The sequence below is a fragment of the Triticum urartu genome, chromosome 2, assembly GCF_003073215.2.
Source record: "Triticum urartu cultivar G1812 chromosome 2, Tu2.1, whole genome shotgun sequence".
Lineage (NCBI taxonomy): Eukaryota > Viridiplantae > Streptophyta > Magnoliopsida > Poales > Poaceae > Triticum > Triticum urartu.
Window position 1 is genome coordinate 752,157,516 of NC_053023.1, and position 15,574 is coordinate 752,173,089.

A 15,574-nucleotide genomic window follows, 5' to 3' on the forward strand; every position below is an offset into this window, starting at 1 on the left:
TTGTTGTTAGTCTTAGTACCTTTGGTAATGTACTTGCCGAGTTCATGTAACGCCCAGACACACTCGCCATTGGCCGTTACTCCTGGCGAGATCTAGACTGGCCTCACAGATCAATACTAGTTTCATCCTAACGCAGTGCTTTTCATTGTTATGACATGTCCCATAGCTTTTGATTCATATACGATTGATCATGACACAATATTCCATCCTAACGCAGTGATTTTTCATGTCTACAGTTTTGATTGGATGTTGTGACAGACTGAATGAGATCACATAACAAATAATACATATGAAAATGCGAGGGAAAAGTCTTTGAATGGTCCTTTTGAATCATAGTTATTCCGGAAGGAGTGTGGTCCTTTATCGAATTTCGGTTGGGCGCACCACAACACATATAATCCCATCGAAATGATCTGAGTGGATGCGATTTTGCAGGAGGAAACTGCACCGCGAAGGGAGAAAACCATAAGCATTACTACTTTTTATTTATTGTTCCGTAAAATAAAATTTATATGGCGAACGAGAGAAACCCTAGAATGTGTTCCTTTTACCTAAAAAAATGTGTTTCTTTCCTTTTTTTTCCACCCCAAATTCTAGGGTTTCTCTCGTTCGCCATATAAATTTTATTTTACGGAACAATAAATAAAAAGTAGTAATGCTTATGGTTTTCTCCCTCCCCTCGGGTGAGCGTGTTCCCCATCCCCTCTCCTCTCCTCTCCCCACATCTACTTCTACTCCCGTTGAAATTTGAATCCCGCCTCCTCTTCTTCTTCTTCTTCCCATTCCAATCCAATCCACACTCCAATCAAGTCGAATCCATGGCGTCTCCCCCGTCCTTCGACTTCTTCTCCGACGCCCTCTCAGACGACGCCGACGACTCCTCCGCCCACCGCCAAAACCCTAACCCCGACCCCCACCGCGCCCCGCCGCCCACCCCCAACGGCCTCAACGACCGCCTGCTCCGCTTCACCCAGACCCGACCCCAAAACCCTAACCCCTCCCCGCCGCCGCAATCCGACGCGCCCCTGCCCCACGACCGCAAGGTCAAGCTCGCCGGCCGCCGCCGCCTCTGCAAGCTCTCCTCCTCCCCCGACCCCGACGCCGACCACAAGGACGAGGACAGCATCCGCGACATCCTCGACGACCTCACCACCCGCCTCGACTCCCTCTCCGTCGACAGGCCCAAGGCCCGCCCCCGCCCCGCGCAGGCCCGGGCCCCGCTCCCCTGCGCCGTCACCGCCGAGGACGACGCCGGCTTCTACGACGCCGCCTCCTCCTCCTCCTCCTCCTCCCCGCCGCCTCCCAAATCTGGTGAGGACGACGACGGCTTCTACGACGCCGCCGACAGCTCCTCCTCCTCCTCTCCGCTGCCTCCCAAGGGGCCGGAATCGGGTGAGGGCCATGTCTCCACCTCCGACGAGTCTGAGGATGAGGCGCCGCTGGTGCTCCGCAGGCAAGTCAAGGTGGACAAACCGCCGCAACTCCCAGATCCATCCTTCGCCTCCTCTGCCTTTACCGATCTGGCTATTCAGGAGGAGGAGGAGGAGGAGTCCGTCGACAAGGGGAACAGCAAACCCACGCCAGTGGTCAGCAAGGAAATCCAGTTGGAGAAACCACAAGTCCCGCATTCATCATTCACCTCCTCTGCCTTCGCCCATCTTACTGCTCAGGAGGAGTCTGTGGAGAAGGGGAACAGCAAAGCCACGGCGGCGGCGGTCAGGAAGGAAATCAAGCAGGAGAAACCACAAGTCCCAGATTCACCATTCGACTTCTCTGATCTTGGTGCTGAGGAGGAGACCAGTGCCAAGTGGAACAGCAAACCCACAGTGGTGGTCAAGAGGGAAGTCAAGGTGGAGAAACCCGACCCAGATTTATCATTCGCCTCTGCTTTCACCGACCGTCGTGTTCTGGATGATGCCAATGACAAGGGGAAGAAAACCGCGTCAAGTGCTTATGGCGGCGCCAAGTCAGGCAAGAGGGCAGCATCAAAGCCCTCATCCTTTGCGGATTTTGATGAAGACGAAGACGGTGTCAGTGAGGAGAAGGAGAACCGTGCCGCTGATGATGCGGGGAAGGATGTTGGCTGGGAGAAAACAGAGGACTTCAAGATGGAGCCCACCGGGTGCGGCAAAATGGTCAAGCCGTACAAGCTCCCAGGAAGCATTTTCAAGATGCTGTACCCCCACCAGCGCGAGGGCCTCAAGTGGCTCTGGGTTCTGCATTGCCGGGGAACTGGAGGGATCCTTGGGGATGACATGGGTCTCGGCAAGACCATGCAGGTCTGTCTGTTTAACACCTTACTTCATTCTGTTTCCAGTTTCAGTGATTCATATCCTGTTAGTTGTTGTTTGGTTAGAGCAAGGATCAAATGAGTATCTAGTGCTACAATTGATGGATTTTAGGTATTGTGATGACCTTAAGTATCTCAGTTCTCAGAATTATAACTATTGATTGGAGCTGTGTGTACCTTATGTATTATGGCGTTATAATGCTGCGAGGATTTGCTGTCTATACCTTCATGTTTTTCTTTTCTTGCAGCAAACGCATTCATGTTTATTCTTGGTAGTAGTGGTACATAATTTGTTTGAGCACCTGCATCCTTTGTGCCCTTTAGTTTCTGCATTTGTGGAACTGGAAGAAATCATCATCAGACAGAAGAGTAGATTGTATGTTCATATATAGTTCTTTCCTAGCTAGCTCTCTGCCACAAAGTTCATCTGCACTTGTTTCCTTCAGCCACAGTATAGTATGAATATGAAGTGGTCTAATGTGACTGCAATTTGCTGACGAATACTTGCATCCTTACTTCTATCTTGCAGGTTTCTGCCTTCCTGGCTGGATTATTCCATTGCCGCTTAATCAAGAGAGTGTTGGTGGTTGCGCCTAAGACACTTCTCACTCATTGGACGAAGGAACTTTCAGTTGTCGGCCTTAAACATAAGATTAGGGAGTAAGATCTGCTCTTACATATTATTGTTCCTGAACTTGCTTGATGTCAAATCCTGTCAATTAGCACTAATTTGTTCCTTCTTGTTTCAACAGTTACTCTGGTGCCAGTGTAAATGTTCGCAACTCTGAGCTTCAATATGCATTCAAGGTCTGCTTTCCTACTCTTAACATAACCATTCTTACCTTGGCTTCTTCTGTTTTGAAATTTGCAATATCTGGGAATTGGCAGATATTCATTTTCGCATTAGCTATTTTGAAGAATATCTTATCACTAAACATATTTTAATGAATCATGGCAGCTATTTTAACTCCTTATCTCTTCTACAGGAGGGTGGTATCCTACTGACAACATACGACATCGTCCGTAACAATTACAAGTTGATCAGAGGTGACTTCTACAATGGCAACGTGGAAGGGAAGTATGACAAGCTGATCAGAGGTGACTCATATAATGATGCTGATGAAGACGAGGATGGCAAGTTATGGAACTATGTTATTCTTGATGAGGGGCATATTATCAAGAACCCGAGTACTCAAAGGGCCAAAAGCTTACTCGAAATACCTTGTGTCCACCGCATCGTCATAAGTGGAACTCCTATTCAAAACAATTTAAAGGTACCGCCTATCTGAAGTTCTTAATACTTCTTGCCCTAGATGCTCCCATATGCTCTGCACTCTTATTACCAATGCAAATAAACACGTGTTTTCTTACAGGAAATGTGGGCTCTCTTCTATTTCTGTTGCCCGGAGGTCTTGGGTGATAAGGACGAGTAAGTACTCTCCTCCTACATAACATTGTCCCATTGTTTTGCACCATCTACTGTTATTTATATGTCGAGAACATGGCAGGTTCAAATCAAGATATGAATCGGCTATCATTCGAGGAAATGACAAGAATGCCACCAATCGAGAGAAGCACACAGGCTCAACTGTTGCAAAGGTAATACTTTTTTTGTATCCAAAAGATGGGTGACACCAAGCCCTGTTCCTCTTATTGTGGTCAGACAACATGTTAGTGTTTCTGCATGGTTTTTGACTTTTTTGGTGTTTATATTAATTTGGATATGAGATGTTCCTCTATGTTATGGTGTTTGATATATACCTGAATTGGAAGCATTAGTTTTTGTTCTTGCAATTTTGCTGATAAATTACAAGTTGGGCATCAACTGTGTTTTATGTTACACGAACTGTATCCAATATATTAGCAAAGTGGTAAATTCATCTCTGATTTAACCTGTGGAAGCAATGTGTATAAGCTGCATTCAAATTCCAGACCAATTAGTGTCCACTTTTAGTTTAAGCCATGAGATGATGACAAGCCATTTAGATCAATCCATCTCAGTTTGCTGCATTTTGTTGTTGAAATGTCACTCATCCTTCCAGATTATCACTCTAAGTCTGTCGTACTAAACTTGTTATAATATGTGTTTTCTTGTTTGGTACTTGAATACTCTTTGTAGGCATTAAGGGAGCGTATAAAGCCATACTTCTTGCGTCGTATGAAAAGTGAAGTGTTCCTTGATACTGGTTCGGCAGATGATAAAAAACTTTCCAAGAAGAACGAGCTAATTGTTTGGCTGAGGTTAACAGCTTGCCAGGTACAAATTCTGGTGTAAATTGAATGTAAAAATGGTTGAATAATTGGCCAATGATAATCTTGACCTGTCTTTCTTTTGGGTGCAGAGGCAACTATATGAAGCTTTTCTGAACAGCGATCTTGTTCATTCATCAATGCAAGGATCACCATTGGCTGCAATCACGGTAAGCATCAGTGTCAAGGCCTTTTCTTTGCACCGATCTTGTCCACCTTTATCTGTCCTCTTATTGCTTTCATGTACTCCTTCAGTTCTTGTTCATGTTATGCTCATCATATACCCACTCAAATTCAAAATATGGCTTTTGTTTTTGCGATCCTCTGTCAAAGTATAAGGCATGTATATAGAATTGAGGACATTTTTATTCTTTTGCCCTTATTTATCTTGTCAGTCTCTTCATCATTCATTGTTTTCTTGTTCTTCAACAGGTATTGAAGAAAATATGCGACCATCCATTGATATTGACCAAGAGAGCTGCTGAGGGCATCTTGGAAGGCATGGAAGGCATGTTGGATAACAAGGATATGGGTATGGTAGAGAAAATGGCCATGAACCTTGCAGACATGGCTCATGATGACCAAGCGCTGCAAGTCGGCGAGGAGGTCTCATGCAAATTAATTTTCATCATGTCCTTGTTGGTAAGTGTTTTTTTATGAATGCATGTAGTAGCTGGTAGAAATGTACTCTCTTCAGTTCCCTAAAAGTTGTAAACCAGATGGAGTATTTGTTACGTAAACTAAGTGGTTCGTATCTTATGTTGCAGCGGAAACTTCTTGAAGAGGGACACCATGTCCTTATCTTTTCCCAGACACGCAAAATGCTAAACCTTATTCAGGTCTGTTCTTGTTTGCTTTTCAGTGCATGTCGTTTTCTTTTGATATTGTATTCAAAGCATAGTTATTGACTTCCATCCTTTATTGCTTTTGTATTTCCACATACGGACATACATGATGAACTCTGTAAGTAGAGTAAAAGACCGTGTTTTTCGTAGACATAATGAATTAAAATGTATGCACATTCAGCTTAGAGTCACTTTCTGATAACACGATAATTCAAGTCCTCCTGTCCAAGTCCTGTTCAATAAGAGCCAGATCATTCAAGTAATAATAGTACAACTGCTTGAGTTCAAATGTTCTGATAAAATGATCTTTAGCATGACTACTTGCTTTTGACATTTTTATCTACTGCTGGGATCAAATTGTGTCTAACAGCATCTATTCTTTGCCCTATCTGCACCCAAATTCTGTTGATTTTGTCCATCATCATCATGTTTGAAATGTGGAAGTTACATTATTGGAAGGCTACAAGTTTGGCCTATCTTACCTACTTTGACCTGTTTACTTTTGACATATTTGACTATTGCAACAGGAAGCTATATTACTGGAGGGCTACAAGTTTTTACGCATTGATGGTACTACCAAGATTGCTGAGAGGGAACGGATAGTGAAGGTTAATATTCACGCATCTCTTTTCTTGTGCTGTGTTCTACCATGGACTTAACTTCATCTTTTATGTTGCTTACTTATTATGATTTGTATCTCCAGGATTTCCAAGAGGGTCCTGGAGCACAAATATTTTTGCTGACCACACAAGTTGGTGGGCTGGGACTTACACTCACCAAGGCAGCTCGTGTCATCGTAGTTGATCCTGCTTGGAATCCAAGGTACCTGGACAGTGCACTTCTTGATCAATTGATTGTCCTTTGGTTTTATGTAATGCTTCATACATCAACTATTTTTTTCCTTAACCAATCTTCCTTTTACAGTACGGACAATCAGAGTGTGGATCGTGCTTATCGAATTGGTCAGACCAAAGATGTGATAGTATACCGCTTGATGACGTCTGGAACCATTGAAGAAAAGATATATAAATTGCAGGTTCAAATATGATCTAGAATCTTTTACTCCAATGTTTTTCAGACAACACCTCTAGCTTTAAGTTTTATACCTCCCCTTCCTTGAATCGCATGGTCCCTTTTTTCCCAGGTTTTCAAGGGAGCCTTGTTTAGAACAGCCACAGAGCAGAAAGAACAAACACGCTACTTCAGCAAGAGGGTGATGATCCTGAGACCCTTACTTTCCATTTCCTTGACGAAATCTGTTAATTGTCGATGCTTTCTGGATGTCCTACTGGATAATATGGCTAATTTCTTCGCATATCTTCAGGACATTCAAGAGCTCTTTAGTCTGCCAGAACAAGGCTTTGATGTTTCCCTTACACAAAAGCAATTGCAAGAAGAGCATGGACAGCAACTTGTCATGTAAGATATATTTTTTGTTCTATTAGTTATGGCAGAGTTACTTTGACCTTGATAAGTTGACCAAGTGATACTTTGAAAAGTTTGTTTGCCGTGTGGCCTTTAAATGCTCTGTATGGATAGTTGATGCCGGCACTTCATTTACACAATGTGGGTTTTGTACATTTTATCATAGACTTGAAATACAAGTAACTGCTTTTGATTATTATGTGGTATTAATATGTCAGAACATGTACAAAATGTCGAGGTTCCTCTATGAGTTATGTAGAAATGTTGATATACTGAAGGCTTTAGTTAAAGTTATGATAACAGTGAATTTAGTTCCCTGATAGCAAATGTTAGTGATCATTCTTGCTCTCTTTTGAGATGTTTGTTCACCTACCTGTACTGAAATTTTCAGGGATGAGTCACTGAGGGAGCACATAGAGTTTCTGGAGCGACAAGGGATAGCGGGTGTAAGCCATCACAGCCTCCTATTTTCCAAAACAGCAGTCTTGCCTTCGTTGGAGCCTGAAGCTATGGAGAGGTTAGTGTTGCAGCCTTTCAACACATGGCAATGTTGCTGCTTCTGGTTGCTCATTTTTATTTAGCTAGCACTAGCAGTCATGTTCCAAGCCTTGTCTAACCTTAATTGATGTTCTTGTGTGCAGCAAGCACCCAACCATGCCGATGATGGCCAGGCAGTACAACAAGGCATCCTCGATGGACTATGTCGCCAACGGGTAAGCCTTGTCAATCTTTCTAGTATTCACTATCGAGTGAGTGGAACCGGCACTTCAACCTGACTCTATTTTCTCGCAGCGCTGCCCATGCTTTCAAGCCAAAGGACTTCACTCCAAGAGCATACTCTGCAAGCACTACAAGTTCAGAAAGCCCCGAGGAAATCAAGGCAAAAATTAACCGTCTGTCGCAAACCCTTTCGAACACGGTATGTTGTCTTGCAAATATGGGAGGGAGCAGTGTGTTTGTTTGTCTATCACATAGTTTGCTGAGAAGAATCAACAACTTGTGCAGACGCTGGTTTCTAGGCTGCCTGACCGTGGGGAGAAGCTGAAGAAGCAGATACACGATCTGGACGAGAAGCTGACGGTGATCGAGTCCTCTCCAGAGTCGTCGTCGATGATGTCCAGAGGGAGGGCGCCTGAAGTGATCTGCTTGGATGATCAGAGCCTATAACTCTGAGATTGAAGCAACTGCTGCTGCACTGGACTAGTCATTTGTTAGTAGTCGGTCACTGAGGTGTGACTGAACTGCCACCCTCGTATTGTTATAGGCTCGTAATGTTTTGGCCGTGGAATGGTCCGGCGTTGTAAATAGTAACCTGATGGATGATTCGTGGCTACGACTAGGAGGCAGGGAGGAAGGGAAGTTATCTTGGGTGTGACTCACTTTTCTTTTCTCTGCTTCACCTAGTTTCAGTATTCTTTTGGCCGTCTGGCCGCCAGGAACTACTTGTTGCAGAAATGTATAAAAAATGGACGTATCTACAACTAAAATGCATCTACATACACCCATTTCTGCGACAAATAATTCAGGATGGTACAACCCGCTCACAAAATGTATAAAGATCGTAGCAACACAACAACCCACTCGGCCTGACCAGTGTTGCTAATAAAACAAAATCGAAGCCAACGTATTTAAGAACTAAACACAACGCAGAATCTGGAAAGTTTTTAAATATTTTCGAACAACTTCGCAGAAATTGTGAACAATTTTTTTAAAAGCCAACAGTGTTTGAAAATCTGGCAATTTTTTAAGCATCTCAAAAAAAAATTGAAATTTCATTTTTATAAGGTGTGAACATATTTTGAAAATCCTAGACATTTTCTGGAAAAGGCAACCATTCTTTGAATTTTGAGAGCAAAATTTGGTAATGGCAACATTTTCCGAAATTCTGAACAATTTTGCATAAGCACAAATGTTTTTAAAAATTATCGACTCTCCTTGGTGGCTATTCTCCACCATCTCAGTCCCCTCTGAAATATCGACTTAATTGTGAAAGTCCACGATTGGGATCGCGCACAAAATAGAAATTTACTTGTGTAGGTTTCTCATAGCAAATAGAGAAACCGAGGCCCCTACTTACCTACTGGGTAGGTGTGGGGGGGGGGGGGGGGGGGGGGGGGGGAGGAGGGAACGAGGGCTTCTTTCACTTGTTTGTTTTCCTACAACGGTATCTCGGAACTCAACGGCTCCCACAATTCGGAGCGATAGCGAATTCTGTTGGGGAACATAGTAATTTCAAAAAATTTCCTACGCACACGCAAGATCATGGTGATGCATAGCAACGAGAGGGGAGAGTGTTGTCCACGTACCCTCATAGACCGAAAGCGGAAGCGTTAGCACAGCGCGGTTGATGTAGTCGTACGTCTTCACGATCCGACCGATCAAGTACCGAACGCACGGCACCTCCGAGTTCAGCACATGTTCAGCCTGATGACGTCCCTCGAACTCCGATCCAGCCGAGTGTTGAGGGAGAGTTTCGTCAGCACGATGGCGTGGTGACGATGATGATGTTCTATCGACGCAGGGCTTCGCCTAAGCACCGCTACAGTATTATCGAGGTGGACTATGATGGAGGGGGGCACCGCACACGGCTAAAAGATCAAACAATCAATTGTTGTGTCTCTAGGGTGCCCCCTGCCCCCGTATATAAAGGAGCAAGGGGGGTGCGGCCGGCCATAGGAGGAGGCGCGCCGGAGGAGTCCTACTAGGACTCCCCTCCTTTTTCCTAGTTGGATTAGGACTTGGGGGGGAAGGAGGAGAGAGAGGGAAGGAAAGGGGGGGGTGCCGCCCCCCTCCTCTCCTTGTCCAATTTGGACTTGGGGGGGGGGGGGAAGGGGCGCGCGGCTGCCCCTTGGCCCGCCTCTCCTCTTCCTCCACTTGGGCCCATAAGGCCCAATAGCCTCCGGGGGGTTCCGGTAACCCCTCGGGTACTCCGATAAAATCACTATTTCACCCGGAACACTTTCGATACCCAAACATAGGCTTCCAATATATCAATCTTCATGTCTCGACCATTTCGAGACTCCTCGTCATGTCCGTGATCACATCCGGGACTCCGAACAACCTTCGGTACATCAAAACATATAAACTCATAATATAATTGTCATCGTAACGTTAAGCGTGCGGACCCTACGGGTTCGAGAACTATGTAGACATGACCGAGACACATCTCCGGTCAATAACCAATAGCGGAACCTGGATGCTCATATTGGCTCCTACATATTCTACGAATATCTTTATCGGTCAGACCGCATAACAACATACGTTGTTCCCTTTGTCATCGGTATGTTACTTGCCCGAGATTCGATCGTCGGTATCTCAATACCTAGTTCAATCTCGTTACCGGCAAGTCTCTTTACTCGTTCAGTAATACATCATCCCGTAACTAACTCATTAGTTGCAATGCTTGCAAGGCTTTAAGTGATGTGCATTATTGAGTGGGCCCAGAGATACCTCTCCGACAATCGGAGTGATAAATCCTAATCTCGAATTACGCCAACCCAACTCGGACTGTTCCATTTTGAACTACTTCAAAATCTTGTCAAGGTATGTACTCATTGAAAAAACTTATCAAGTGTCTTGATCTATCTCTATAGATCTTGATGCTCAATATGTAAGCAGCTTCACCGAGGTTCTTCTTTGAAAAAACTCCTTTCAAACTCTCCTTTATGCTTTGCAGAATAATTCTACATTATTTTCGATCAACAATATGTCATTCACATATACTTATCAGAAATGATGTAGTGCTCCCCCTCACTTTCTTGTAAATACAGGCTTCACCGCAAGTCTGTATAAAACTATATGCTTTGATCAACTCATCAAAGCGTATATTCCAACTCCGAGATGCTTGTACCAGTCCATAGATGGATCGCTGGAGCTTGCACATTTTGTTAACACCTTTAGGATCGACAAAACCTTCCGGTTGCATCATATACAACTCTTCTTTAAGAAATCCATTAAGGATTGCAGTTTTGTTAATCCATTTGCCAGATTTCATAAAATGCGGCAATTGCTAACATGATACGGACAGACTTAAGCATAGATACGAGTGAGAAACTCTCATCGTAGTCAACACTTTGAACTTGTCGAAAACCTTTTGCGACAATTCTAGCTTTGTAGATAGTAACACTACTATCAGCGTCCGTCTTCCTCTTGAAGATCCATTTATTTTCTATGGCTTGCTGATCATCGGGTAAGTCAACCCAAGTCTATACTTTGTTCTCATACATGGATTCTATCTCAGATTTCATGGCCTCAAGCCTTTTTGCGGAATCTGGGCTCATCATCGCTTCCTCATAGTTCGTAGGTTTATCATGGTCAAGTAACATGACCTCCAGAACAGGATTACCGTACCACTCTGGTGCGGATTTCATTCTGGTTGACCTACGAGGTTCGGTAGTAACTTGATCTGAAGTTACATGATCATCATCATTAGCTTCCTCACTAATTGGTATAGGAATCACAGGAACAGATTTCTGTGATGAACTACTTTCCAATAAGGGAGCAGGTACAGTTACCTCATCAAGTTCTACTTTCCTCCCACTCACTTCTTTCGAGAGAAACTCCTTCTCTAGAAAGGATCCATTCTTAGCAAAGAATGTCTTGCCTTTCAGATCTGTGATAGAAGGCGTACCCAACTGTCTCCTTTGGGTATCCTATGAAGACACATTTCTCCGATTTGGGTTTGAGCTTATTAGGATGAAACTTTTTCACATAAGCATCGTAGCCCCAAACTTTAAGAAACGACAACTTTGGTTTCTTTCCAAACCATAGTTCATACGGCGCCGTCTCAACGGATTTTGATGGTGCCCTATTTGACGTGAATGCAGCTGTCTCTAATGCATGACCCCAAAACGATAGTGGTAAATCGGTAAGAAACATCATAGATTGTATAATTTCCAATAAAGTACGGTTATGACGTTCGGACACACCATTATGCTGTGGTGTTCCAGGTGGCACGAATTTGTGAAACTATTCCACATTGTTTTAATTGAAGACCAAACTCGTAACTCAAATATTTGTCTCCGCGATCAGATCGTAGAAACCTTATTTTCTTGTCACGATGATTTTCCACTTCACTCTGAAATTCTTTGAACCTTTCAAATGTTTCAGACTTATGTTTCATCAAGTAGATATACCCATATCTGCTCAAATCATCTGCGAAGGTCAGAAAATAACGATACCCGCCGCGAGCTTCAACACTCATCGGATCGCATACATCAGTATGTATTATTTCCAATAAGACAGTTGCTTGCTCCATTATTCCGGAGAACGAAGTTTTAGTCATCTTGCCCATAAGGCATGGTTCGCAAGCATCAAGTGATTCATAATCAAGTGATTCCAAAATCCCATCGGCATGGATTTTCTTCATGCGCTTTACACCAATATGACCTAAACGGTAGTGCCACAAACAAGTTGTACTATCATTATTAACTTTGCATCTTTTGGCTTCAATATTATGAATATGTGTATCACTACGATCGAGATCCAACGAACCATTTTCATTGGGTGTATGACCATAGAAGGTTTTATTCATGTAAATAGAACAACAATTATTCTCTAACTTAAATGAATAACCGTATTGCAATAAAACATGATCAAATCATATTCATGCTCAACGCAAACACCAAATAACATTTATTTAGGTTCAACACTAATCCCGAAAGTGTAGGGAGTGTGCGATGATGATCATACCAACCTTGCAACCACTTCCAACACACATCGTCACTTCACCCTTAACTAGTCTCTGTTCATTCTGCAACTCTCGTTTCGAGTTACTAATCTTAGCAACTGAACTAGTATCAAATACTGAGGGGTTGCTATAAACACTAGTAAAGTACACATCAATAACATGTATATCAAATATACTTATGTTCACTTTGCCATCCTTCTTATCCGCCAAATACTTGGGGCAGTTCCGTTTCCAGTGACCAGTCCCTTTGCAGTAGAAGCACTTAGTCTCAGGCTTAGGACCAGACTTGGGCTTCTTCACTTGAGCAGCAACTTGCTTGCCGTTCTTCTTGAAGTTCCCCTTCTTCCCTTTGCCCTTTTCTTGAAACTAGTGGTTTTGTCAACCATCAACACTTGATGTTTTCTTGATTTCTACCTTCGTCGATTTCAGCATCACGAAGAGCTTGGGAATTGTTTCCGTTATCCCTTGCATATTATAGTTCATCACGAAGTTCTACTAACTTGGTGATGGTGACTAGAGAATTTTGTCAATCACTATTTTATCTGGAAAATTAACTCCCACTTGATTCAAGCGATTGTAGTACCCAGACAATCTGAGCACATGCTCACTGCTTGAGCTATTCTCTTCCATCTTTTAGCTATAGAACTTGTTGGAGACTTCATATCTCTCAACTCGGCTATTTGCTTGAAATATTAACTTCAACTCCTGGAACATCTCATATGGTCCATGACGTTCAAAACGTCTTTGAAGTCCCGATTCTAAGCCGTTAAGCATGGTGCACTAAACTATCAAGTAGTCATCATATTGAGCTAGCCAAACGTTCATAACGTCTGCATCTGCTCTTGCAATAGGTCTATCACCTAGCGGTGCATCAAGGACATAATTCTTCTGTGCAGCAATGAGGATAAACCTCAGATCACGGATCCAATCCACATCATTGCTACTAACATCTTTCAACATAAATTTTCTCTAGGAACATATCAAAATAAACATAGGGAAGCAACAACGCGAGCTATTGATCTACAACATAATTTCCAAAATACTATCAGGACTAAGTTCATGATAAATTTAAGTTCAATTAATCATATTACTTAAGAACTCCCACTTAGATAGACATCCCTCTAATCCTCTAAGTGATCACGTGATCCATATCAACTAAACCATGTCCGATCATCATGTGAGATGGAGTAGTTTCAATGGTGAACATCAATATGTTGATCATATCTACTATATGATTCATGCTCGACCTTTCAGTCTCCGTGTACCGAGGCCATATCTGTTATATGCTAGGCTCGTCAAGTTTAACCTGAGTATTCCGCGTGTGCAACTGTTTTGTACCCGTTGTATTTGAACGTAGAGCCTATCACACCCAATCATCACATGGTGTCTCAGCACGAAGATCTTTCGCAACGGTGCATACTCAGGGAGAACACTTATACTTTGATAATTTTAGTGAGAGATCATCTTATAAAGCTACCGCCGAACTAAGCAAAATAAGATGTATAAAAGATAAACATCACATGCAATCAAAATATGTGACATGATATGGCCATCATCATCTTGTGCCTTTGATCTCCATCTCCAAAGCATCGTCATGATTTCCATTGTCACCGGCATGACACCATGATCTCCATCATCTTGATCTATATCAATGTGTCGTCACATGGTCGTCTCGCCAACTATTGCTCTTGCAACTATTGCTATCGCATAGCGATAAAGTAAAGCAATTATTTGGCGCTTGAATCTTATGCAATAAAGAGACAACCATAAGGCTTCTGTCAGTTGCCGATAACTTCAACAAAACATGATCCTCTTATACAACAACTTATATCTCATCACATCTTGACCATATCACATCACAACATGCCCTGCAAAAACAAGTTAGACGTCCTCTACTTTGTTCTTGCAAGTTTTACGTGGCTGCTATGGGATGAGCAAGAACCGTTCTTACCTACGCATCAAAACCACAACGATAGTTTGTCAAGTTGGTGTTGTTTTAACCTTCGCAAGGACCGGGCGTAGCCACACTCGAGTCAACTAAAGTTGGAGAAACTGACACCCGCTAGTCACTTGTGTGCATATCACGGCGGTAAAACCAGTCTCGCGTAAGCGTACGCGTAATGTCGGTCCGGGCCGCTTCATCCAACAATACTGCCGAACCAAAGTATGACATGCTGGTAAGCAGTATGACTTATATCGCCCACAACTCACTTGTGTTCTACTCGTGCATATGACATCTACGCATAAAATCAGGCTCGGATGCCACTGTTGGGGAACGTAGTAATTTCAAAAAATTTCCTACGCACACGCAAGATCATGGTGATGCATAGCAACGAGAGGGGAGAGTGTTGTCCACGTACCCTCGTAGACCAAAAGCGGAAGCGTTATAACAACGCGGTTGATGTAGTCGTACGTCTTCACGGCCCGACCGATCAAGCACCGAAACTACGGCACCTCCGAGTTCTAGCACACGTTCAGCTCGATGACGATCCCCGGACTCTGATCCAGCAAAGTGTCGGGGAAGAGTTTCGTCAGCACGACGGCGTGGTGATGATCTTGATGTTCTATTGTCACAAGGCTTCGCCTAAGCACCTCTACAATATTATCGAGGATTATGGTGGAGGGGGGCACCGCAGACGGCTAAGAGATCTCAAGGATCAATTGTTGTGTCTCCAAGGGGTGCCCCCCTCCCCGTATATAAAGGAGTGGAGGAGGGGGAGGGCCGGCCCTCTCCATGGCGCGCCCTAGGAGGAGTCCTACTCCCACCGGGAGTAGGATTCCCCCCTTTCCAAGTAGTAGGAGTAGGAGTCAAGGAAAGGGGAGAGAGAAGAGAAGGAAGGAGGGGGCGCAGCCCCTCCCCCTAGTCCAATTCGGACTAGGCCTTGGGGGGGCGCCCAACCTCTCCTCTCTCTTTCCCCTAAAGCCCAATAAGGCCCATATACTCCCCGGCGAATTCCCATAACTCTCCGGTACTCCGAAAAATACCCGAATCACTCGGAATCTTTCCGATGTCCGAATATAGTCGTCCAATATATCGATCTTTACGTCTCGACCATTTCGAGACTCCTCGTCATG

At 43.8% G+C, this 15,574-nt stretch overlaps 1 protein-coding gene across 1 annotated transcript; it reads left to right on the plus strand.

Moving 5' to 3' along the window:
* The first annotated feature begins 685 nt into the window (after positions 1–685).
* LOC125540521 (SNF2 domain-containing protein ENL1-like) lies at positions 686–8,189 on the plus strand. The gene is made up of 19 exons (XM_048704140.1): positions 686–2,279; positions 2,820–2,950; positions 3,043–3,097; positions 3,277–3,564; positions 3,664–3,719; positions 3,799–3,889; positions 4,410–4,547; positions 4,633–4,710; positions 4,973–5,182; positions 5,308–5,379; positions 5,913–5,993; positions 6,089–6,207; positions 6,310–6,421; positions 6,530–6,598; positions 6,710–6,804; positions 7,202–7,327; positions 7,452–7,523; positions 7,603–7,729; positions 7,816–8,189. Exons 1-19 carry the CDS (start codon positions 819–821, stop codon positions 7,975–7,977), a joined length of 3,543 nt encoding a protein of 1,180 aa, XP_048560097.1. The 5' UTR covers positions 686–818; the 3' UTR covers positions 7,978–8,189.
* The last annotated feature ends 7,385 nt before the right edge of the window (positions 8,190–15,574 follow it).